General features: G+C 34.7%; 1 protein-coding gene across 2 annotated transcripts; it reads left to right on the forward strand.

Moving 5' to 3' along the window:
• The first annotated feature begins 117 nt into the window (after positions 1 to 117).
• LOC132114815 (DENN domain-containing protein 2D-like) lies at positions 118 to 18386 on the forward strand. Of its 2 annotated transcripts, XM_059523152.1 has the most exons (16): positions 118 to 360; positions 3883 to 3946; positions 4084 to 4154; positions 4296 to 4370; positions 8210 to 8305; positions 9234 to 9406; positions 10605 to 10717; positions 10811 to 10880; positions 11061 to 11138; positions 11632 to 11772; positions 15539 to 15687; positions 15777 to 15948; positions 16043 to 16093; positions 16200 to 16281; positions 17351 to 17599; positions 17956 to 18386. In XM_059523152.1, the coding sequence occupies exons 5-16, from the start codon at positions 8242 to 8244 to the stop codon at positions 18018 to 18020; spliced, it is 1407 nt and encodes a 468-aa protein (XP_059379135.1). In that variant the 5' UTR covers positions 118 to 360; positions 3883 to 3946; positions 4084 to 4154; positions 4296 to 4370; positions 8210 to 8241; the 3' UTR covers positions 18021 to 18386. The 2 variants fall into 2 exon arrangements, with proteins under 2 accessions (XP_059379135.1, XP_059379134.1); XM_059523151.1 differs by lacking the exons at positions 118 to 360; positions 3883 to 3946; positions 4084 to 4154; positions 4296 to 4370 and adding an exon at positions 7412 to 7620.
• Positions 18387 to 26274: the final 7888 nt, after the last annotated feature.

Below are 26274 nucleotides of genomic sequence, written 5' to 3' on the forward strand. Positions count from 1 at the left end.
CAGTTCTTGTTTTATGAACACTTCCTCTAAATGAAAGCAGAAGCGACAAAGTGATTCAAGATTCTTTACACACACACACACACACACACACACACACACACACACACACACACACACAAGACAGTTGTACAGTAACTGAGAGAGTACAAAGACAGTGAAAAAAATCACATGTAGTGAGGGGATGACAAGTCCAAGGTGGGTGAAGAGAAAGTAAATAGAAGAAACTGGTTCAGCAGGTAAACCATTAAACAACTGTTGTGGACTGCTAACGTGCTGAAGTGGTGTGGTAAATATTTAATCAAACTGAAGATTCCAACCTTCTCAAGCTACAAATCGAGACTCGAGAGAGTTTGCACTGTGGTAAGTCACTTTGAACATGTTGTTTCTGTTCTACAAGCCACGAGTGTGGTGTCCTTTGATGGCCATAATGCTCGCTTTCATTCTGTAGAAACACCTGTTAGCTGTCAGTACACAGCATGAAAACTAAGTTGTGTTTATAACTGATGAACAGGAAACATTTTGCACAATTGTAAGAACAGGTGCACAGCAAAACATTTGAAATGGCAACAAATGTAGAAGCAGGAAACGTTTACATTTACATAAACACTTTCATGGTAACATGTCATTGGGCATTTTTCTATAAAAAAAAAAATATATATATATGCTGTTTCAATCTGAGTAAGTTTTAATTTGCACAAAAATCTCACATGCAAAATTAATTTCTTATTGTACAAGTTTCTGCATTCATGGAGAGACATTCTGTTGAAAGACTTTAGTGTATTGAGTTTCATTAAAAAGAGGGCTCTCTCTCTCTCTCTCTCTCTCTCTCTCTATATATATATATATATATATATATACTCGATAAAAAATAAATATAACAAAAATAAAAATGCAATGTTTTTTTTTTTTCAAAATTAAAAATTATATTTAACATATTGATGTCTCTCACCATATGGCTTTTTTGAATTTCCTGTTCTAAGAAACTTCCTCATAAAAAAAAAACAAGTATTGGTTTCACTGTAGTTCACTGTGGACAGAGAAAATGATTTATATAACATCCATGATCTCAGAAGACATTTTCTATCAATATCCCTACTAGCCCGTTCATATATCAAAACTTGTTGCCTGACAATAGTCAAAATAATAAAATTTACCTGTAGTTTAAAAAATAATGGAAAATGAGAAATACATATTCGCTTGAGTCATAAGGTGCTATATTGCCCTCTGGAGTTCGGGGCAAGCTGGACCTCTGTGTCTTTAGTGTTCAAGGAAGTGATCTAAACATATCTAAGCTCATTTCAGTCCTTCTTCTAGACCTGAAAGGTAAGACAGCTTACTGTAAAAGTATTTACCATTTTATGCCTCATGCCAAAAAAAAAAAAAAATGAAATACAAGATTTATGTCCTGTTACAAGCAGGATCTTTACACACAACTTCATAAAACACAACGCATTTGACCTGCTTTAGTCCCTGCCGCATTGAACAACAATCCTGCAGTATAGAAAGGAGAAACTGTCATGATATAATGACCCAGTATGGTTGTGCACCACACACACACACACACACACACACACACGTGTTGATGCTTTAATACTGACTGGCGTCAACCACTATACTCCACACTCAATCTAGAACAGGTCTCAACTTCAAATTCAGTTGTTCTCAGTTCATAGTTCTGTGCTGAATACAGATCTGTATGCATTTACCTGTAGTTTAAAAGCTCAGTGTAAGTCAGCAATAATTTTGTGGGACCTAAATCGTTCCAGTACTGTAAAAAAATTTAAGTCATAACTACCATGAAATTTGGGGTGAACAATTCCTTTAACTGAAAAAAGTTCAAACTAATCCTGAAAGAGCAGTAAGGTGACCATACCATACCATAAGGTGAATATGTTATTCCAATAAATTTCTTATTAGGGTCAGAGTGTGTTTTTGTTGTATGAGACATGCACATCTTTTTGCTAAGCCTTCTTTAAATAAATAAATAATTGTACTCCTCTGAGCTGTTTTGAATCAAAATTTTGACACAAGAGATTAGAGTGAATATTCAGAGGTCAGATCTTGTCATTGAATTCTCCCTCACTGATGCAGTGCAATCTGAATTTTATTTTGATAAGAAACAAACAACTGTACAAGAAGGAATACAAGTAGGCTAGTATAAGATCAATGTTGAGGAGCTATTTAAAACAGCTGTTTAGTGCAAAAAGTTGTCATCTACTGTCCCACCACATTCATCACATGAGGAATGGCCTTTAATTTGGAATAATGAAAGAGAGAGTGAGAGAATGAGTGGGTGAATGAATGGATGTTAACGATTGATTGATGTTTGAAGGAGGAGCCTAGGAAAAGGGTATTCTCCTTTTCCCAGCAGCTGACACAGCCTCTGTCTATCTATTCATATCTGAGCCACAATTCCTCCAATTTCTAATCTACACTGAAAGTAAGGCACTGAACAGCAGCTATGCCACTGTCTGGATCTGAAATAACATAAATGAGCTCTTTAAGGCCCAGATCTACATTCGTTTGAAACAACAACAGTGCATCCTCAAAATATTCCCACATAACTGAGTCACTGGGGCAACAGAAGACCTACTGCTGACCTGAGGTCATCCTGTGGGGAATACAGCCAGCTATAAAAAGACCCAGAGTATATTAACGACCACGTCTTTCACAAAAACATGCCAATAAACGTATGGGAGAGGATGGAGATTCTTCTTTAAGAGACTGGGAATAAACATGAGCTTTGCCAGGACAGTACAACTTGATACAAAGCAAAATGAACTATTTATTAATATTGAACACAACATTTAATTTTTATTAAATAATTAAAATAAATAATAATAATACAATGACAACGTTTCAGGTATCTATGTGAATGTAGTCAAAAATATGAACAATATTTTATGGTAAATTATTAAATATCATAATCCATTAGAATATTTGGGGTTGGAAAGATTCTTTGATGTTTTTGAAAGAAAGCTCTTATGCTAATTAAAGCTGCATTTATTTAATAAAAAAAATACAGTAATATTGTGAAATATTACTATTTAACATCTAACTGTTTTCTATTATAGTATATTTTAAAATATAATTTATTCCTGTAATGTCAGAGCTGAATTTTCTGCATCATTACTCCAGTCTTTAGTGTCACATGATCTTCAGAAATCCTTCTGATTTGTTGCTCAGATTTTTTTGGTGCTCAGAATTTGCAGCTTAATATTATTTGTGGAAACTATTTATTTTCATTTAAATTTCCATAATCATTTAATTTTAAAGATCAAAAGAACGGCATTCATATGAAATGAAAATCTTTTGTAACATTATAGATGTCTTTAACGTCAATTTTGATCAATTTAATGTGTCCTTGTTGCATACTAACCTCAAACATTTAAACAGTAGTTATTTTCAAGTATTCATATTTTTATGTAAATAATGCAATTATTTTTTACAGTATAACAGTACACTTACAGTTTTCTGTTTAAATGTAAAAGGATTTCACTGACAGTTAACTATTTAACAAGTTTTCCCTGATGTATTTTAAGTTTTTTATTTTTTTATTACAATTACTAGAATTTTTATAAAACTATGGTTTTATGCAGACTGTTTTTCTGCATGTGGCTTTATGGCATTGTATGTAGTATGTTAAAGATAGTAAGGCTCAGATATGATTGCTTACCTGATATGATGCTATATTTGAATCCAACACACTTGGTCTTTGGGAAAAAAATCATGGAAGTTTCTCACAATGACGGAACTTTTACTGAAGTCAGGGTTCTCTCTGATACATTACATCGCAAATAATTTATTTTAGATTGTGACCGAGAAAAAAGATATGGAAGAAACTTGTGACTTGTGACTAAGTGTATACATGTATTTTGGTAGGTGACACAATGACATCACCCAGGAGAACCTGGACGTTCTCCTCAATGCGCTCAAAGAGTAAGTAGTTTATTAATTCAATTGAATTGTAATAATAGATATATATATTAATTAAAGCAGTAAAGGGTGTTTCAAATCTCAACATATTCACCTTCTGAAAATATTCCTTATCTTTTCATTTGTCTCTATTACTACTACAGCTAGACTGCCACCGGATGAAGGGGAAAATTTCAGAAGAAGATTATTTTCTTCATTTAGAAGTGATCGACGTGAACGTGAGTTACTCAGTTTACACACCCAGCCATCCAAATTGGTGCTTTGCTTTGTAAATAAACTGCAAAAGAGAAGCCTATACAGACGAATTAACACTTCTAGGCACTAGCATATGGTTCAGTTGTCTCTATCTTGGCCTACAGAAAGATCTCAAGAACATGAAGAGGACATAGATAAGAGAAGAGCTTTCTCAGATGGAGAAATTGAGACCAACAAAGGTAAGACTTCTTTTGTATCTACTGAAGTGAAACTGACAGTTTTCTACCAAGTGAATTAACTTAATTATGAAGCCAGCAGATGTGTTATTACCCTTACGAAAAATACATTTATTCAAGTGTGCTATTAGTATACTTATTTTAAACTAAAATAGGAAAGTATGCTTTAAGTTTACTTTTTATGTACTTCTCAGAAATGGGCTTTATGTACTTCTCAGAAATATAATTAAAATGACTTTAAAGTATACTTGACTTATACTTACAAAAAGTCTAAACGTATTTGAACTATACTAGTGCTCCTAGAATCTGTGTTTTCATTGTTATATGATAGAGGGCGCTAGTACACATCTTCTGTACTAGCATCTTCAAGAAAACACAACAGATACTAACACATGTAACACGATCATCTGACATGAAACAGCATCAAAACTGTAAAATTATGGAATAAAATGTAGACCGAAAAAGTAATTTAATAATTGGAAAAAATAATGGGGTCATTCCTGGTATGCGGTAACATTTTTGCTTCATAAGTGTTCATGATTGTATGTTTTTTGCATTCTACCAAAATAGTGACATGCTTAACTATTAGGAATACATATTGGTCAAGCTCAGGGACTCCAAAAAATAATAATTATAGGTAGATTGTTCATGAAAATATTCCACCCTGTTAGGGACATATAGATAGATATCACAACATGCTAATAATACTAATGATAATAATGTAAATGTTAAACAATAATGAGCTTTTCTAGTCCCTTATGCCATCTTATTATTATCATTTTTTTTTCAAAACAATAACAGAACAATTATTGATGAATAGAATATGTCTTAATTATTAAGAACAGGTACTTTTTTTGTGCCCATTTTTGCCAATAGGGTGGTAAATAATACAAAATTTAGCTCAAAAACATATATATGCTGTTAGTGCTTCTCATCTCACAAAATAAGACAAAAGTATGCCAAATATTTAACATTGCTGTCAAATTATTATTTAAAATGAATTGTCTAACAGGGTGGAAAGGAGTAAAACAAGGTGGAACGGAGTATAACAGTGTGGAACACCAGAGTTTACAGGTTTTAACGGTGGACAAGCTTTCTGTCATTGACCTGGTTTTCCATCTGTAACGTGTGGAACTGGACATATAATATATTGTTTCAAAATAATACCAAAAAATAAAAATAAATAATAATCCAGATTTCCTTATATGTGGATAAATAGCTATGTGGATCCTTATCACAGTCAATCATGGTAGCAAAACAATTATCTGTTCAGATGGCTAGAGAAATAATTACAAATGAGAGAGGACAGACATAATAAATTATTTTACAGCATTAAGTAAATATGTTATATATCATTTGGATTAACTAGATTAACAAACAAACAAACAAAAACATCAAAAGTATGAACAATAATGGATAGTGATGCGATTTTTTGTGTGTGTGTTTTTTATTATGATGATAATTATGATGGGAAAAATCGATGCTGCGTTAATTGTATGAAATATTTAAATATTTCCCCACTCAGCCAAGTGGGTGGTCCTTTATTAATTTTTTTCCTCCAAGCTTGAGTTCTCTACCAGTGACCTGGGAGCTTAAGGGTTCTGAATCTGCACAGTATATATAGAAATTTGCTATATACACTAAATACTATTTATTCTATTAGAATTTCCACCCTGTTAGGTCTATAAACCTAACAGGGTGGAAAACTTAGCCATAGTTCATTGAGTGATCAACATTTAGCTAGCTAACCTTCTACAGATTAACAGAATTTTTATAACTATGTCAGATTTGTTTTTACATTCTTTTGATAAGACAAACATTCTTCATAATATAGACTAACAGGGTGTAACTTTAAGGGTGGGACAAGCAGGATAAGATTTAAAAAAATAAAAGAAAAAAATTAATTTTAGGATTGAGAGTTGCAACTTACCTCAGTTTGTACAGTTGAATAGGCTACAGTAGAAAAATAAATGATGTCAGTTCTTGAAAGCATAGTCTATAACATAATTAATACATATTTTGAGGTTTTATCATTTCATGGTTTACATTTCTTATGAAAGTTGATTACTTTGCACTGAGGACATTATACAATTGAATGCACGTATCAATAAAAGGGTGTGTAAAACACAAAATAGTTTTTATAATGTCCATTTTCTCTGTTTAAGTGATAATGAAGACCTAAATATAAAATTTAAGCAATATCTTTTAAATATGTGACTCTTTTTAGAGAAAATGTGAGTAAATAAGTCATTGAGACATAAAAGTCACTGTATAACAGGAATGACCCAATCAATTACAGTCAAGCTTTGGGATGTTGATCGAATCTATTTTCAGCTTTTTGTTCAAAATGTTATTTCTTTATTTTTTTTATGAAACTGTTTACAAGCAGATACCCTATTCTTTCTTTGGATGTTTTGTATTTTCAGATATTCATAAAACAAAATATATACAAATGAAAACCTAAATAGGGATGTAGTAGTATGATGTAAAGTTCACTTACAGAAAACTTATGAGTATGCTTGCAGTATAAATCTACTAAACTAGTAGTTTACTGAGACTATACTTCAAGGTGTACAAAGTATTTAATTAGTAAACTATCAGTATACCTATAAGTTCACTTTTAGTATAATTGCAGTACAAACTACAAACATAGAGGTAAACTAGTTGTGTACTCAAAGTTTGCTACTGTTATACTAGAAAGTGGGCCAATTTAGTCCCAAGGAGTATTGAAACAGTAGTACACTAACAATTATACTACTAGAACACTGATATTTGTATACTTGCTACATAAAGTATACTTAAAAATATACTTGAACTTTACTTAAGTATACTTAATAAAATACATTGTTTTGAGTTCTCAAATGATTTACAAAGACGCCCACATCCTGTTTTCGCTGATTTCCCTTTGAAGTAAAACAGGATATGTGTATATAATGCTATTTATCACTGTATTTCATGCTGTTTGACTCTCCCTAACAGTGAAATGATTCACGAACAGTTTGGTTCGACTCATTGAATCATTGATTCGCGAGTCTTTCGCGAGTCTGACATCTGCAGGGCGCACACATGTTGGCTGCGCGCAGTCTCGTTAATACAGTGATCTGGCACGCATATGGGAAAGACTGCCGTGAGATCACGACAAACATATCACTTTAATTGACCAACTTTACGCAAAGAGATTCGAACATGAGCACAATTACTCTCTCTAACGTCAAAAAAAGAGGAACGAAGGCAAACTCGCGTAAACATCTGAGTAAGTTCAACCACGCTGTTTTAGTGTTTATGTACAGTGTAAATAGAAATAGTAATTGTTTAAATTTTTATTTTCTTATTTAATTGATCTGACAGAATAGAAAGTTATAATTTATCTTACTTTAATGTGTTGTGCAAGACTTCTATCTGCCTTTCTGTCTGTCTGTCTATCGGCATGTATGTCTTGGACTTTTTGTTTTGTTAGTTAGATTTATCATGCTGTTGGACTTGTTGAATAGTTTCTGTCACAATATTGTAGGGATATAATGATTCTTTTCAGTTAACTGTCTGGCACATGGTAAGCTATTTAAATGTCAATGCAGGTTCAGCAAGAGTCTTTGTGGTTTCTGGTGAGGAACTATTGAAAATATAATCACGTGGGAAAGAATAAATCAAATTTGTTGGAATTAAAATTAACATGTCAATGGTCAAAGCTATGGTCAATGGTCAAACCTCTTTGGCTGAGGAAGTGAATGTCCAACCATGAGTTGGTGATCAAGGCATTTCTGGTGACATTTCTGAGCTTTCTTGAGTAATTCGCTATGTTCGCATTTGATTAATTGTACTGTTTTGTGCATTTTATTGCTCAGGTGTCTTTCTTCCAGGTGAAGATCAACAAGACATGGGAGCCATGAAGAGGTTCAGTACCTTATTTTCATCCTTCCGGGGGAAAATCAGCAAAGACAGTGAGAAATTTTGTTTAAATATTGCTTTAGAATTTTTTACAAACATATCTAGCTACTTCAGCTACTTAAAATTCAGCTGAATCATACACTGTGTTTGTTTGAATGTTTTAAGTAACAAAAAGAATCTCTGTTGAATGCACAGAAAACTTCACTATGTAAAACATTGTGATCTTTTGCTGTGGCCATTGGCTATATATTGCATATAAAAGTAGGCTAGTTAACCTTGTCAAAACATTTCTGCATGACTCATTCTCTGGTCTAAGAGCGTAATTAGGGCAAGTGCCTAAAAATAGGCTAATTTATCTTTCGAACTGGAGTTTTGATTATGTGCTTTTCAATTCAAGATATTTAGAAAGATTTGCTTGTAATATGTTGTTCATTTAAAATTCATTAATGAAGTCAGTAGGAGGTTCACAAAGTCAGTCAAAGCACACAATTTGCATCTGTTCTTTAGTGCACTTCTTTTCTTTTCAGTTACAAGCAACAGTTATTGTTCTGTCCTTTAGAGAAATGCACCCTGAGGGTTTCCATGGTAAGGCAAATCAAGCTAGAACAAGACTTTGTGACTTAGTGGACTCCTTTGGTATTCCTGTCGGCTTTGTTTGCGGTGTGTTGGGGGAGGCTGCCAAAAAGCAGGCTCAAATGGAGATGTTACGGAAATTCACAGAAGTGCTCCGTCTTTCTCAATTCCAATTTGTTTGTACTTGTTTGTGGAGCAGCATTCACTTTTGGATCATCATCTCAAGTGCTTTTTTCGGAAGAGCAACATTTTTGGACGGTTTTGAAATCAAACATTTATAAACAGTTGGTTTGGTAGTCTATCCATGAAATGACATGAAAACAGTCTCAGTTTGGTTCCAGAGCATTTGCTTTTAAAAAGAGGTAAACATCACGGAAGCTAACATGTGTGTGTGTGTGTGTTTTGTAGGAACTGGTAAGGAACTAGATCTACCTGCAAGCACAGACCTTTCCCCTATAGAAGAAAAGGCAAAGGAGCAGCGATACGCTAGCGGGTTTTTCTTTGAATATCTGGTGGTGGTTCGACCTAAGAAGACCAAAGATGGGATATATGAGCCACAGATCATCTATCAGTTCCCTAAGGTGATGCAGACAAACCGTGTGCTCTGCATGCAGGCACATGTAGCATTCAGAAAATATTTAGTACTTTTGCCGCACTTGTGGCATTATTTCCATTCAATAACAATTCGATACATTTTACATTTATTGAATTAGTAAAGGCTGAAATCAAACGCGACATACAAATGAGGAATGTTACAGTTTTCTACATCACGGTTCACATTATTATGGCTTCATTAAAAGTGCTATTGTGTCTTCAGTTGTTGAATAACTTTTTATTAGACCAATCGTTTTATTACATAATTCTTTCAAAAGGATTTATTGTCTTTGTTCGCTTTTTTTTTAAAGATAAGTGTCTACTTTTTAATATGACTTAACTGATGGGTTAATTAATCTAGAAATATTTATTTTATTAACGATATGTAGTATTTTGTTGTTTAATATAGGCCTAGTCCTTTGAAGGTGAATAAAGACTAATTATAGTGAATAACTGATTAATAATAATTAATTATTAGTAATAGTATTATTATTTGTAATAGTATTATTTATTTATGTACATACATATTATATGTGTGTGTGTGTGTGTGTGTGACCCTGGACCACAAAACCAGTCTTAAATTGAGATTTATACATAATCTAAAATAGGTTTAAATAAGCTTTCCATTGATGTATGATTTATTAGGATCCGACAGTATTTGAAAATCTGGAATCTGAGGGTGTAACAAAAATCTAAATACTGAGAAAATCTCCTTTAAAGTTGTCCAAATTCATTCTTAGCAATGCATATTACTAATCAAAAATTTAGTTTTGATATATTTATGGTAGGAAATTTACAAAATATCTTCATGGAACATGATCTTTACTTAATATCCTAATGATTTTTGGCATAAAAGAAAAATCAATAATTTTATTGCTAAAAATATACCCCAGCAACTTAAGACTGGTTTTGTGCTCCAGGGTCTCACACACACACACACACACACACACACACACACACACACACACACACACACACACACACACATATTTATTTATTAATTTTTACTTAAATGACACGATCAAGGAAATGTGTGAAAATAAAAATTTATATAGCTCATTCGTTGTTATTCTGATATGAATGAGATCTCCATGAATGATAAATTCCATTTGCATGTTCTGTCCCTGATGCTTATTAATGTAGTCTTGCTCCCCATTTGTCTTTTTCTGTGTCTGTTGAGTACAGAAGGATGGAATGGTGCGATTTCAGAAGGAGGAGGAAGAGAAGACGTTAAAGGGGCTCACACTCTTTTGCTTCCCAGAGGGTGTAAACTGGGCGCCCTTAACAGAATATTCCAGGTACTTTCACCACATACTTCATTTCTCCCAGCATGCTATATGGAGGCAGAAACTGTATTTTTCATCGTCCCTCTCTTTTTCTCTATTTCACAGTGAAACATTCTCTTTCGTGCTTACAGATGTTGATGGAACGAGGAAGAATGGATACTGTAGGAGGCTATTGGTAAATGTTGACTGATATCATCAGTGATGCTTCCTGTTATTTATACGTTACCTTAAGTGTGAAACTTACAAAGCCACCCGCTAACAAAAACACTCTGGCAACATAGCAACAGGTTAAGCATCACTTTTTGAAAGTGTTTCTAAAAATAGCTTCTCTTGTCGTTGCTCTTTTTTTAATTAGCCTGATGGGATGGGAGCTCGTCTACCTGAAGCCTACTGTATCATCAGTAATTTAGCCTGTTTTGGACTCTTTTCCAAGGTAAATATCATAGTCTACTGCACGGTCATCTGTAACCTCCTATGTGCTTTATTGTTTTTATCTGTATTTGAGAGATTTGCCTTTAGTTTTTCTTGACTTTGTATTAATTAGGAGTTTATTGGCTTTGATAATCTAAAGTCATTTACTAGTCTGAAATGGGTTGTGTAATATGTGCTCTCTTTGCTCTCTTTGTTGAGCTGTCTGTTTAATGTCTGAATTTAGTGCTACAGTTACTGGAGTATGTTTTGTTTGTTTGAGCTGAACTTTGTTCAGGTACTTTTTTAGGTGAATGCTCTCTCATGACTGGAAATTAGTTTGTTCATTCAGGAAAACATCAATGACGAATGCTATATGACTAAAGCTTATGTGATCTTAAAGAAATGGACATATTCAAAAATGTGGGTGTTTGCACACCAACCTTTTTTTTCTTTCTTTTTTTTTTGTAATTCTGCCTGTTTCCTGCATTGTTTAATCTGTCTGCTCCCTGTTTTAGATCTTTGATGAGGTGGAACAGCGCAGAAAATACTCTATGGCGATGATTTACCCATTTATGCAGAGCCTGAGGGAGTCTGCGTTTCCTGCTCCTGGACACACTGTTAATATCAAAAGTTTTATTCCAGAAAGAGGCACTGAGGTAAGTACTAGTGATGCAATGACTCACAATAACAATTGTGGTTATCCTAATGACATAAGTGTTGCTCAAGACAGCAGCTGCTACACTTTCCATTTCTAGCCAACACCAAAAACCAAAAAAACTGGTGTTAGTCTGTCATTTTCTATGAAATACAAAAAAAAGAGGAAGAGGCTGTGGAATTGTGGAAGAGAATAAAAGCTGGTTTTACATGTATTTTCCACAGTAATTTTAAACTAGAGTCAATTACAATACATTAAAGGAGGTGTAAATTAATACATCTCTAATTCCAAACAAGCGGACACACAGGCAGAGGCACGCTATTCACAAACACACACCCCCTCAGCTTTGGCAAAACAGCAGGAAATTAAAGTGAGTGAAGTAATAGCTCAGGGAAAAGGGTCAGAGATAAGCTGTTTCTTGCAGGTATGTCCTCATGCTTTGTACCAACTTGACTGAGTTCTGCCTGAATATCTCTATAATTGAGGGTACTCAATTTCAAGTTGCGAAATGGAAGTTAGCAACAAATTACTAAAGAAAAAATACTTAATACTTAATTTATCAGAACTGACTATATGGATATATAACTATATGACAAAAAAGAGAATTACAATTAGGCTGAAAACATCAAACATGAAAACTAAATACAACTAATAAAACTAAAGAACAAACCAATTTATATCACTACATTTTTTTTAGCAATGATTCAAATGAGAAAGAAATTTCCTCCCTGAGTCAAGTCAAGTTGCCTTTATTTGTATAGCGCTTTATTAAGGATGAAAGAACCTCAGATACTTTAATCTCCTTAGAAACAGACAGTACAAACATACACAAGCATCTTCGAGACACCCCACAGAGTGGAGATGCAGGAAACGCCTCTCTCACATAGAATTTGCATTAAGGTTTTACACCTCAATGGGAACAGAAGGTAATTTACATGGAAGACCCTGGGAAAGGGCACTCCCATTACAGTAAGCAAAAATATCTTAACTCTTAGGAACTGTACCATCTTTTAGTCTACTTTTGTAAGATTGAGACCATTGTACCACTCGCCCTGGGACTATTCAAATGATACCAAACATGACTGTAAATATTACTTGCATTCATGTAGAACATTATACTATTGACCATTCTGAGTGAACCGAGTGGAGGGGGGTTGAGAAGGAACTGATAACTGTATGTACATGCCTCCATTTGGGGGATGTTTGGTGTTGTAATTAAAGGATTGCAGCAAAAGTGTAGGGGCTTCTGTAGCCAGATGAGTGTGTGTCCACACTCTCTATATTATTTATTTTTCTAAAAGACAGGTATGTATCTTACTTTTAGATTCATCTTTGAGAATTTGATGTCTTGTGTTGATCTGATAACTTTGAATTGGCTAAAGTATTAGCCAGTTACCTTTGTCTAATAACCAAGACTGACCAAAGCCATATTTTTGAGTGACATGAGCACCCAAATGAACGAGAACAATAATATGAAAGAATAAACAGAATAATCAAATGTCAGAATAATCATTATAAATGGTCATGCAACCAATTCGTATGACAATCTAAATCCGAGGTCATATTGAAATGAAGTCAGAATTAGATAATAAAATTAAGTTAGATTTGAGTTTAACCTAAATTTAATAACTTTTCACCCTGAAAAGACCAAAGACTCAGGAAACCTTCATCCAGCACTGGATACCTACATTTACATTTAATCATTTAGCAGATGCTTTTATCCAAAGCGACTTACAAATGAGAACAATAGAAGCAGTCAGGTCAAAAAGAGAACAACAACCGTATACAAGTGCCATGACAAGTCTCAGTTAGTCTAATATAGAACGCATAGCCAGGTTTTTTTTTTTTTTTTTTAAATAAATGAAAAGACAAGGAAAGGAAAAGTGCTAGTATTAGTTGGTTAAGTGCTGTCGAAAAAGATGAGTCTTTAGATGTTTCTTGAAAATGAGTAAAGACTCAGCTGTACGAATTGAGATTGGGAGGTCATTCAACCAGCTCGGCACAGTCCAGGAAAAGGTCTGTGAGAGTGATTTTGAACTTCTTTGGGATGGCACCACAAGGCGTCGTTCACTTGCAGAGCGCAAACTTCTGGAGGGCACATAAGATTTAACCAATGAGTTTAGGTATGTTGGTGCCGTGCCAGTGGTCGTCTTGTAGGCTAGCATCAGTACCTTGAATATGATGCGAGCGGCTACTGGTAGCCAGTGTAACCTGATGAGGAGAGGAGTAACGTGAGCTTTTTTTTGGCTCATTGAAGACAACCCTTGCTGCTGCATTCTGGATCAATTGCAGAGGCTTGACAGTACATGCAGGAAGGCCCGCCAGGAGAGCATTACAATAGTCCAGTCTGGAGAGAACAAGAGCTTGGACAAGAAGTTGGGTGGCTTGCTCTGACAGGAAGGGTCTAATCTTCCTAATGTTGTATAAGGCAAACCTGCAGGACCGGGTAGTTGTAGCAATGTGGTCTGTGAAGCTTAACTGATGATCCATCACAACTCCTAGGTTTCTGGCTGTCCTCGAAGGAGAAATGGTTGACGAACCCAGCTGTATAGAGAAGTTGTGATGAAGCAATGGGTTAGCTGGAGTCACCAGGAGTTCTGTCTTCGTAAGGTTAAGCTGAAGGTGATGGTCATTCATCTAGGTAGAAATGTCATTCAGACAGGCTGAAATGCGAGCAGCTACCGTCGGGTCATCTGGTTAGAATGAGAAGTAGAGTTGGGTGTCATCAGCGTAGCAGTGGTAAGAAAAGCCATGCTTCTGAATGACAGATCCTAATGACGTCATGTAGATGGAGAAGAGAAGTGGTCCAAGTACTGAGCCTTGAGGAACCCCAGTAGTAAGGTGTTGTGACTTAGAAACATCACCCCTCCAAGACACACTGAAGGATCTGTCAGAGAGGTAGGACTTAACCCACAGGAGTGCGATTCCAGAGATGCCCATCTTTCTGAGGGTGGACAGGAGAATCTGGTGATTAACGGTGTCAAAAGCAGCAGACAGGTCCAGTAAGATGAGTACTGAGGATTTTGAGGCTGCTCTTGCTAGCTGCAGGGCTTCAGTAACTGTGAGCAGAGCAGTCTCAGTTGAGTGGCCACTTTTGAAGCCAGATTGGTTGCTGTCCAGGAGGTTGTTCTGTACAAGGAACATAGAAAGCTGGTTGAACACAGCTCGCTCAAGTGTCTTTGCAATGAATGGAAGAAGGGATACTGGTCTGTAGTTTTCAAGAAGCACTGGATTTAGAGATGGTTTCTTGAGCAGTGGGCTTACCCGAGCCTGCTTGAATGCTGAGGGAAATGTTCCAGAGTGAAGAGAGGAGTTGATAATGTGAGTAAACGAAGGTATGACTGAAGAAGAGATCGCTTGAAGGAAGTGAGTGGGGATCGGATCAAGTGGACAAGTAGTAGGATGATTGGACAGGAGAAATTTGGAAACGTCCATCTCTGAGAGTGGGGAGAAGGAGGAGAAAGAGTGTGCGTCGGTCATTGTGAAGTTGTCCTCAGTCTGCGGTGTGGAGAATTGGTCACTGATGGTTCTTGTCTTATTTGTGAAGAAAACTGCAAATAAGTTGGTTTTTTATTTATCAATTCCCTCATTTAGGTTTTGCTTTGGATACCTACCTTGGGCCAAGTGCATGGATCTTTCACTGGTTGTGTCAAAGCAGCTTTACAGTGTCAAAGAGGAAAATAGTTTATGGACAAATAAATGACCCACCCACACCCCCATAGTTATCCCCTGTACCTATAATAGAGCATCCGTTTATCTCTCTGTAGATCATCAGTTTGACTCGTCCAACAGACTCCTGGCTGGAGCACGTAGATTTCCGCACATTGTTCAAATGCCTGACAGATGAGGAGGTGCTCCAGGTGTTTGCTGCTACCGTACTCGAGCGGAGGGTCATCTTCATCGCTGACGAGCTTGGGTGACCAAACACACATACACAAGTTTTAGGTTTTGCTTTGATTTATTTATGCATAACCAATCCTGATCAAACCCATGCTATATCTGCAGGACGTTGTCTCAGGTGATCCACGCAGTGGCTGTTCTCCTGTATCCATTCATCTGGCAGCACACACTAATTTCCATCGTTCCTGAGATCCTAATCGACGTCGTCATGGCACCCACACCATACCTGCTGGGTGTTCAGAAAAGTCTTGCAGATCAGGCCACTGACCAGAGCGAGGTGAGAGACCAGACTCTTGACACTGTTAAAATATTGCAACCAATTTACATTTCAAACGCTACAAGCTGACATCTAAATTCAACTACTCCCACAGCTGCTTGTTGTTGACTTGTCAGAAGGCAGGAAGGAGACATTTATCAAGTGTGTAAGTTCTCGTTTACATCATAGAGAGCATCCTTTAATTTGTTGCCTTGAAAAGTGACTGATGGAAATAGTGTGGGTGACTGTGGTTGAAATGTTTCTCCAAACAGATGGGAGATGAGGACACAATATTACCTCACAAACTCAAACAAGAAATCAAGCAGGCCCTCAGTGCCAAAAATGAGAAATCAAGTAAGCAGCATTTTTTCTCCATATTTAGAGGAGTTGGTTTTTTATTTATCAATTTCCTCATTGCTCATAAATAGTGTTAAAGGTAAACGGTGCTGTATGTAAGTTTTTGACACTACTAATGAATAAAAATACCATTATATGTTTGTAGATATTTAAGAAACATGCTAAGTTAAGTTGTTTATCTGAAAGTTATTCTCCTTTAAAAATATGCATTACGGGTCTCTGTTTTGGATTGTAAAACCTGCCCACTGCCAGTTTACCCAATTGTATTTTGGAACCCCGGGTTGCTAGTTGGTGGAAAACACATCGTATTTCATTTAATTCATCTGGCAACCAGTGTGTGCATAGAGTCTGAGGAGGTGGGGCCAGCTAAAAAAACTCTCCAATACTTTTAATTTGGACTGCAATACCTAGTTCAACCACTGTCAATCCTACTTACAGCACCTTTAAGTATTTGAACAAACCCGTAATAAGGTATACCCCCCACCCCGCCTCGCAACGAACCAATCATCATTGACTGTTGCCATATTTTGCTAGAAAACCCAGCACCTGATTTTAACAAAATAGCACAATAATAAGCTACTTCGCACTAGCCACAGCAAATAAGACTAAATTAAGCTAACTATGCTGCTGTGTTTTTGTAAATAAGTTCAAAAGTGCAGTCCACAACTGGTAATATTAACAAGAGATATTATGAAAAGTAAGCCAAAAAAGTATTCTAAGTGGACATGGCAACACAGCACATGCTGGGTTGCGACTGTTAATGAAACACAGCACCTCTGTCAATTTGAGACATTTCCGGACATATGATGTGTCTTTAATCGCTAATATTACTTGTGTTAAATACATTTTAAACTGTTTTCGTTAATGTTTCATATTCACAACTGCAAGATGCCATGACTTTGCTATGTAAACGATCACAATCGCACCCTAGAAACGGCATATAATTCTCTCAAAACAATAGCATAAATGTAAAAATCGAAATTATTCCTACATTCACTTACACAATTATTATGACCAAGTATTTAAAACTAATAACCTATATTTATATCATTTGTCATCACTTCAGGTCTGGAGGAGTTGAACCGGGTGGTCCCAGAAGCTTTCTTACCATTTTTTATCAATACTGTCGGCCACTTCTCTAAGTATATTGTGCGGAATGGCAAAGACCAGCAGGGCGAGTTCAAGCGAACAAATTTCTGTAAAGCAATAGAATCCAAGAGCACCCGACGGTTTGTGAAGACATTTGTACAGACGCAGATGTTCGACCTCTTCATTCAGGAAATGGAACAGAGACCCGCCTCTCAGGACGGCACAGGTGAGACATGAACACTTTGACCTAACATTAAAATGTATTATTTTTTATATATTTTCACACTGAATCTCTAAATTAATGTTGAAACAACATCAAGATATATATTATAAATATTATGTCAAATTTGTACTGAGTAATATGAATGAAGGCAAGCATGACTAATAGTGATTTTTTATTTTTTTTATTTTATTATGTTTAATTAAAGTGAGCTTAAAATCTTCATTATAATAAATGTCACATTTTGAGGTATCTTTAATATTGTCATCTTAATGACTGGTACTTTGCTTAAGAAGAGGATGCTACCAATATAAAAATGATCTTGAATAGAAATTAAAAAAAAGTTTTTTTCATTTTTCCAGGGCTCTTTGACAGAAAGATTGCTGAATACCAGAAAAGGATGAAGGAGAAAGCCAAGAAAAACTAGTGGAAGTATTCACCAAAGTAGCAGGTTGTAAATAAAGTTGTATGAAATAAATCAGTCAGTCAGTAGTAAATAATTTTAAGGAATGTAGATAGAATTAAATGTCAGATTATTTTTTATTTATGTTGTCATGTGTTAGTTGTCATACTTTTAAAGCTGTTTGTCATTTGTGTTGTGGATAACTATTGTGATAAGCTGCTGTATTTAATGCATGAAAAGCTTGTTTGAGCTTGACCTGAAGGTTCAATGTGACAGAAACTGAGCCAGTGAATACGTGCAGAATTGAAAAACATAAATTTTTCAATGAAAACAAAACAGTGAATACAATAAAAATACAGTAAAAAAACACATTTCATCTCCACATTTCACAAGTATGTCTGTGTAATAATAAACCCTCCATGTACATCCGGAAGAAGGAGGCGGGAACCGGCGGACAATCAAAATGAAACTTTAATAATCACAAAATAAACACAAAACAGCGCATCAGCCCCTCACAGACGACTGATGCGCTCAAATAAAAAAGCAAAACATAAAATAAGGTTTTTTTTTTTTTGGTATATATACATACATAAAGGTATATATATACACACTCACCTAAAGGATTATTAGGAACACCTGTTCAATTTCTCATTAATGCAATTATCTAATCAACCAATCACATGGCAGTTGCTTCAATGCATTTAGGGGTGTGGTCCTGGTCAAGACAATCTCCTGAACTCCAAACTGAACGTCAGAATGGGAAAGAATTTTTCACAGAGAGTATTTCACAGTCTGCTCAGTTACTGGGATTTTCACGCACAACCATTTCTAGGGTTTACGTGATAAGGGAAAAACACCCAGTATGCAGCAGTCCTGTGGGCGAAAATGCCTTGTTGATGCTAGAGGTCAGAGGAGAATGGGCCGACTGATTCAAGCTGATAGAAGAGCAACTTTGACTGAAATAACCACTCGTTACAACCGAGGTATGCAGCAAAGCATTTGTGAAGCCACAACACACACAACCTTGAGGCGGATGGGCTACAACAGCAGAAGACCCCATCGGGTACCACTCATCTCCACTACAAATAGGAAAAAGAGGCTACAATTTGCACGTGCTCACCAAAATTGGACAGTTGAAGACTGAAAAAAAAAAGTTGCCTGGTCTGATGAGTCTCGATTTCTGTTGAGACATTCAGATGGTAAAAAATCTGATTTTTCTATTTACTTAAACATTTATCATTCACCACTTTTATAAAGCTTGGATGTGATGACTGTAACATCTGCTTTTATAAATTCTAACAAATTTATAGTTAATTTATTCTAGTTAATTTACTGTATATCTAACCCAATCATGTTATAAATGACTTAAAATGTCAAATATGTTTGAGGCAACATTTCAAATGTTCAAGCTTAAGATTTTCTGTTAAGTATTATAACTATATGAAGTATTATAACTACGTACCCTTGCTCCCCCCACCACACACACTTTATCATAAGACTGTAGTGTTATAAAATTAGCTACAGTATAAAATACATTATTAAACATAGGCTATATATTTTTTAGAATTATTACATTTAAACATTTAGCATCAAAGCATTTAGAGCATACATTTTTCAGTATGTGTGATGGCTGTTGAATCCACAACCTTTTGTTGCTAGCACCATGCTCTAGACTTCAGCTACAGGAACAAATTTCAGAAACTTACCTGGCTAAAATGTTTGATTTTGTAGATGTATTTTTCTGACGAAAGGCAAACATAAATAGTAAGTATAAATCCTGGTTATTCATAACCTGACATGTCACAGTGTTCTGTACATTCTTAAACCCTGGGTTGCTATTCTTATTTACATTTTTGCGGTGTCAACAATCATGATTAGATAAACACAAAACCAAATTTGGTCTTTGACCATTTTAAAACAGGTCAAATTCAACCAGGTCAATTTGCTCATGGAGTCACTTTTGAGATCTCCATATATGAGGAACCGAACCCTGCAGAGCCTTAAAACTGAATATACCAAAAGAAAAATTTAGACTATAAAAGGATATTGAAATATCTTTAGCACATCTTGAGGGCATGTTGAATTTGGGAAGATAATATTTCTGGCACTCAGAAAGGTCTAGGCAATTGTTTTGATAGAACAAAACAAGATACATCTCTATCTTCAACATTATTTGTTCTTCAAACATTCCTCTTTAAAAGAAAAAAATATCAGTTGTATGCAAAATGGCTCTCATTTGAAAATGTTTAAAATGTATAATTTACTCACGGGGCTATATCTTTGTCCAGCTCTCTATACTATAAATACATATTACGGTAAGTACAATATTAAATTACAAACAAACAATAATACGTTTTAAAATTATCCTTATGAATTTCTGTAAACAATTGTACATATAAATGCTATGTAAATAAAATTGACTTATGAAATATGTTGACTTCATTTCTGCATTTATTTACATGTTAAATTGCCATTTTAGTCTAACATCAGTATTTTTTCAATTTATGAATTCCGGTTTAACCAGCTTTACAGAGTTGGTCGTGATGTTTCACAACTCAGCCATGTTTGAAATGTTGCTGAAGCATGATGAAGTAACAAAATTGAAGAAGTGGTAAAAAGTCTAGAACATCAGAGAAGAAAACATTTATGGGAATAATTGTGAATCGAATCATCACAAGGTGAGTCATGATTACTTGCCTAGAGTTATTTATATGATATTTTTGTACTTTTAATGCTGAAATAGCATGCTGCATGTTTGTTATCATAATTCAGCTTCTCCGATAATAGAAATGCATTGATCATATAATCAGTTAGCTATAAAAGTCTCTTATCTGACACAACACTTTAAATATGATTTATGATTTTACATAGACAAAACGATATATATTATCAGGATAAACCAGCTCCATCACTGCAATGGGGGATTATTTTGAAATGTCCGATGAGAGGGATTTCTCTGGTCTTCTTCTACCTGACCTTGATCCTAGGTGTTCCTGGAAATGTCTTTGTCCTGTATGTTGCTGGATTGAAGATGAAGAGGACTGTTTATACAGTAGGGTTTATAAATCTAGCGGTTGCCGACCTCTTTTGCTGCCTTCTCACTCTTTACTATATGTGATCGAGAGTGATTTTGATGATTATTGGCCATACGGATCCACAACGTGCAAGATTTTCCACTTCGTGTTGCTCATCACCATGTTTGCCAGTGTTTACACCTTGAACTTGATTAGTGTGGATCGGTTTACTCAGGTGATCACACCGGTTTGGGCTCAGGATCATCGCATGCAAGCTAGGCAGGAGACATTTTCACTCTGGACAAGCATTTCGCATCATGTTGGCTGTAATTGTGGGTTTTTTTCTGTGCTGGCTGCCGTATCACATAGTGGATTTGATAATAATATACGGAGGGGAATCAAGTTCCTCAGTCTGTTACGCAGTGGATCCACTGGCCGTCTCTTTGGCGTATTTCAACAGTTGCCTGAACCCCATTCTGTATGTTTTCATGGGGCATAATTTTAAGAGCAATGTTAAACTTTCTCTAAGACGTGTTTTTGAAAGAGTTTTCTCTGATGAGGGAACAAAAATGACACAAACCACCCAGTCACAGCAAACCAACTCACTGTAGTGAACTCATTCAGTTTTCTGATCGAATTGAAAACTATTTCATAATTTATTTTCAAAAGTCATCAAGTCAAACTCAGCAAGTCATCTAACTTGTATTCATGATTCCTGTTTTTAAAATTTTGTGATGATCTGTTGGCAAAATTTAACATCAGCATGATCGAATACTATGCTTTATCATTATGTTTTTTTTTTTCGTTGTTAGCATCTTAGAAATAGCTTGTAATATTTCACTAATAGTGGCATGTGGTTTCTATGCAGATGTTATGAAGAAAAATAAAAAATGAATACAGATAAATGAAAGGTTGCATTTGTGAGTACAACAAAAACATTTTATTTTACTTATATTACAGTAATTGTCATTTTATAATTATTTTATAGTTGTTTTTTCACTGTTGTGTTATGCAGTTATCATTTGACAACAAAGGAAAGTGCATGATGTACAAATAGTGTTTTATAAATAAAATGCAAAATAGAAGTTTAAATTGATCAGTTTTGTAATGTTCATTAAACATTAAATTCACTTATTTGAATTTTGGGTAAAGATGATTCATAATCAGTGCTAATAGTTTTTTTCACCCAGTAGTTTCATTGTGCTAACAGAAGTAGCTAAAGCATACATTTTTTTTAAACTTTAAAAGCAAAAAATAATCAGTTACATCTTTAGACACTCACATTTGCTAACAATTACTAAGAAAGCTGACCGCTTTAACTACTTCCTCTTTTTCATTACCATAGGCTACTCAAGTAATATATTGTCACCCAGCTTCTGTAGGTTGCCCACGGGCTTAAGTGACACCAATAATGTGATATTTAGCCCCTGGGGGTATGGCTGCAACTGTTAGACATTTAGTTTACTGTGATTAAGATTTACAGTAGCAAACTGTATTTGAGTTTACATTTGCAAACTGTACTTTACATTACTGTAAAAAAAGCTTACCTTTTACTTTTTAAATTACTGTAAAAAATCTAATTCATCAGTATACTACTGTAATTAATTTGAATATATATACAGTAATTCGATTTTATAATTTTTATATAGAATTAATTTTATTTTACCCTACATAGGTACTACTGGCATTCAATGAAAATAGACACACTAATTACTAAATATCAAACTCTTTCATTTAAAACATTGCATGTTTAACACAAATACAGTCTTCCAATGCTGGAACAGTACATCTTCATTTCAACTGTCTCAGAACATTTTAGGACATGTTGTATCATCTGGATTTATCCTAACAAAGAATCTTTAAGCAACGGAAACTTAATGGGGAAAAAATATAAGCATCCAAAGAATACATAGCCATATGCAAAACCCAGGTGCTGCTCCAAAACGTGGCCACTACCTTTACTCACCATCCACCTTGTTAGTGACAGAAATGTGTTCTCCGAAAAACAATTAGAAATGGCACACTTTTAAAAAGCAAACCCCATACAGAATACACACATCTATCAAACCCAGTTGTTCTCTTACCATGAATTATCAGTCTCGGGGGGTTGGCCAGCTCATGTCTTTCTTGATGCTTCATTGCAGTTGCCTTTAAAACACAAATACAAAAAATGCAGTAAATCTTAAATTCCATTAGAAACTATAACAAACAAATTCTAAAACTAGAAAGGCAGCTAGCCATAAAACTTTAATTAGCCATAAAACTTCACATTTGTTAACAATGTTAATATAACATAAGCATTGCTTGTTAAAAGTATTCAATAAAGTATTTTTAAAAAATTCCATAAGCTGTCAAAAGTAGTTTGAAATCACAGCACAGTTTACCATAGTAATGTTTGTTACTGTTGACAGGTAAATGTTACTAGGTTACAAAAAATTTGACAAACACACAGACAAACGTTAGCTACATACAGTTCCATCTCAATAAATGAGAAGGTCATGGAAAAGTTTGTTTATTTCAGTAATTCAACTCAAATTGTTAAACTTGTGTATTAAATAAATTCAATGCATTGGTGATATACAGTAAATGACTGTAGAAATTACAGAAATGTTTAACAGTGTACAATGAAATCCCCATATAGGACCCTTAAAGAAAAGTTTGTTGAGAAACAAAATGTAAAAGGATATTAAGATATCTTTAATAGTTCTTGAGTCACAGCCAAGAAGTCAGCAGATTTTACAAACAGACCTGTAAAAACATAACAATGCTGCCATCCTTCAAAAGCCTTTTACACCCCTGTAAATTGGCTCTAAAGCTCAAGTAAAAATTGTAATTTTGAGCCCCCTCTTCATGCATGACATTTAAAATGTTTTCTTTCTTCATTTATGTATTTCTTTCACCAGAAAACAAAAATAGCTGGGGACCTCTGGTTGACCTGACATGCAATCACCAAAAGTGAAATGAATGTGAGAGAACCAAGTCATGCACTAAACAGCATTTGTTGACTTTTCACATTTATTTTTAAACTAAAATAAACAAATGAATTTGAACTAAAACCCCTTGGCAGAATACAGAACTCAAAAGGACAAGATGCACAGCATGACCTAAGAAAGCTGAGATTTTCAGGAATCTGAGTGCCATATTTCACTACAAACAAAATAATAAATGCACAGTTTGACAGATGACAGAAATAAAACAAAGTACTATTTTGTTACAGATGGTAGTTCACAGAATGTCTCTGATCTACATCCGTCAAACTCTTAAAAGTGATACTACACACAACACACACACACAAAAATGCATGATTTATTTTCGTCTTATACATTTCAAGTATTCATGCAGGTTTCTCTTCATAAAATGTTTCTCAAAGCCTAAAATGATGCACGACTCTGCATGGACATCTAGTACAAATAAAACTGAAAAAAACGTACCTTATGTATGGAATGAGTATGTCTGCATGGCCCAACAAGACCGCTGTGGCATAAGAGACGAGGTATGTAGCAGATGATCAGATAACTCGAGCCACTGGAAGAGCACAAACCCTCTCTGAAGCCACCACATACTGCCCTCACATACAGTTATTTACTCACAGAGATCACCAACATTAAGATCATTCAGTAACACAACATGAGCTTAACCACATCAACTCTGGGGACCCACCGGTGGGTCCAATATTGCATATGCCTAATTCTCAAAAAATCAAAATAACAGCTGAAGTGGTTAAAGGTCAAATTAACCCAACAGACACAATTTTGTGAGTAAATGAAAATAATGTCACATTATATTTTATATGCATTTTTTTATACACAAGTTAAAGTTTTGTTCAAGGTGACAACAGTTTTGCAGTAAGTGTTGAATAAGTGCATGGATGTTATTTGGATTTCAAGGCCACTGTATTCAGAAAGGTCACACCAAACACTGTTAGGTTGCTTAGGGATTGGAGTCTGTGAGGCCTACACTAACTGCTCCACAGCAGAGATAATTCATCAGTCAAATACTGTATGAAAGAAACACACTGTTCATTTACAGTATAAGTAGCACTGTAATAGAGTTCTTATAAAATACTTAAGGGTTCATGAAATTACAAATGTGACTAAATAAAGAGTATATTTACTGCTTATTTTAGTATATATATATGTTGCTCCAAAATGTACTTCACAGGAAATCACAGTACTACTTTACAGTATTATTTTAGTATCATTGACATACTGTTAGGGTTTTTAAAATATTTAGAATTTGTTTAAATTTTCTTTTTTTTTTTATGATTTGTATTTCCATGGAAACTGAGTTATTATAATTAACTAAAAGAAAGAAAAAAAAAGAAAACCATAAAAAAAACTAGAAGTGGAATACAAATTTATAGCTATACAGACATTAAAAACGAGTACTGAATTTTTTTTTTAATGGTTTTAATGTGTCTGTATAGCTATAAATTTGTATTTCACTTCTAGTTTTTTTTTATGGTTTTATTTTTGCTTTTCTTTTTAGTTAATTATAATAGCTCAGTTTCCATGGAGCATGTTTGAAAACCATGGTACATTGTTGGTTACATAAGAACTAAAATATAATACTAAAACAAACTGAGGCAGTGATCAAGAAGTCTGTTAACATAAATATAACAATCTTTATTTCATGACCATTAGTCTATTACAAAGTAAAATATTTGCTGTAAATCAACAGAACAACGAAAATACTGGTCGAGGTACGAATTCTACAGGTATGCAAATATAGTTGCAGCGACAGACAGCGTTTTCTTCAACTATGCGTGTTTTGCAGCTTTGGCTGACCTCAGGTGAACGGATGACGCGTTTCGAAAAAAAAAAAGAAAAAGGGAGAAACACAAATACACAGAAACCCACTTAAATAACATTTACAGCTGGATTAAAACATCTTCAATAAAAGTCTCAAATCAAGAGACTAAAATAACATATACCAGCAACTGCTCAGAGGTAGATGCAAAACAATAACGCGTTTTGAGTAATATACATGGAGTTTGGCCACTGTTCATATTCTACATCTGGAAGCACCCGATACAGATCTGCAGATTTAATGTCTATTGTTTTGCAATATACAGTAATTGTCGGAAAAAAAGCATTTTTTTCTAAAACGAATTGACATGAAGGTAAAAAATATCTATAATGACTGATTGCAGATTGCTAATTCAATAACGCGACATGCAGGAATATGATATTGCATCTTTGTTGATTATGATGCTTACAAACAAAATGCGATTAACACAAGAGGTTAAAAAATATCAAAATCGC

The sequence above is a fragment of the Carassius carassius genome, chromosome 34 (assembly GCF_963082965.1).
Source record: "Carassius carassius chromosome 34, fCarCar2.1, whole genome shotgun sequence".
Lineage (NCBI taxonomy): Eukaryota > Metazoa > Chordata > Actinopteri > Cypriniformes > Cyprinidae > Carassius > Carassius carassius.

What these genes read in the sequence shown, in the direction of transcription:
- LOC132114815 (XM_059523151.1), top strand. Translation starts at nt 7,554, where the DNA reads ATGAGCACAATTACTCTCTCTAACGTCAAAAAAAGAGGAACGAAGGCA. An exon ending in GTTTTGGACTCTTTTCCAAG is followed by an intron (nt 11,139 to 11,631) that starts GTAAATATCATA and finishes TCCCTGTTTTAG; the next exon opens with ATCTTTGATGAGGTGGAACA. An exon ending in TGCCAAAAATGAGAAATCAA is followed by an intron (nt 16,282 to 17,350) that starts GTAAGCAGCATT and finishes TCATCACTTCAG; the next exon opens with GTCTGGAGGAGTTGAACCGG.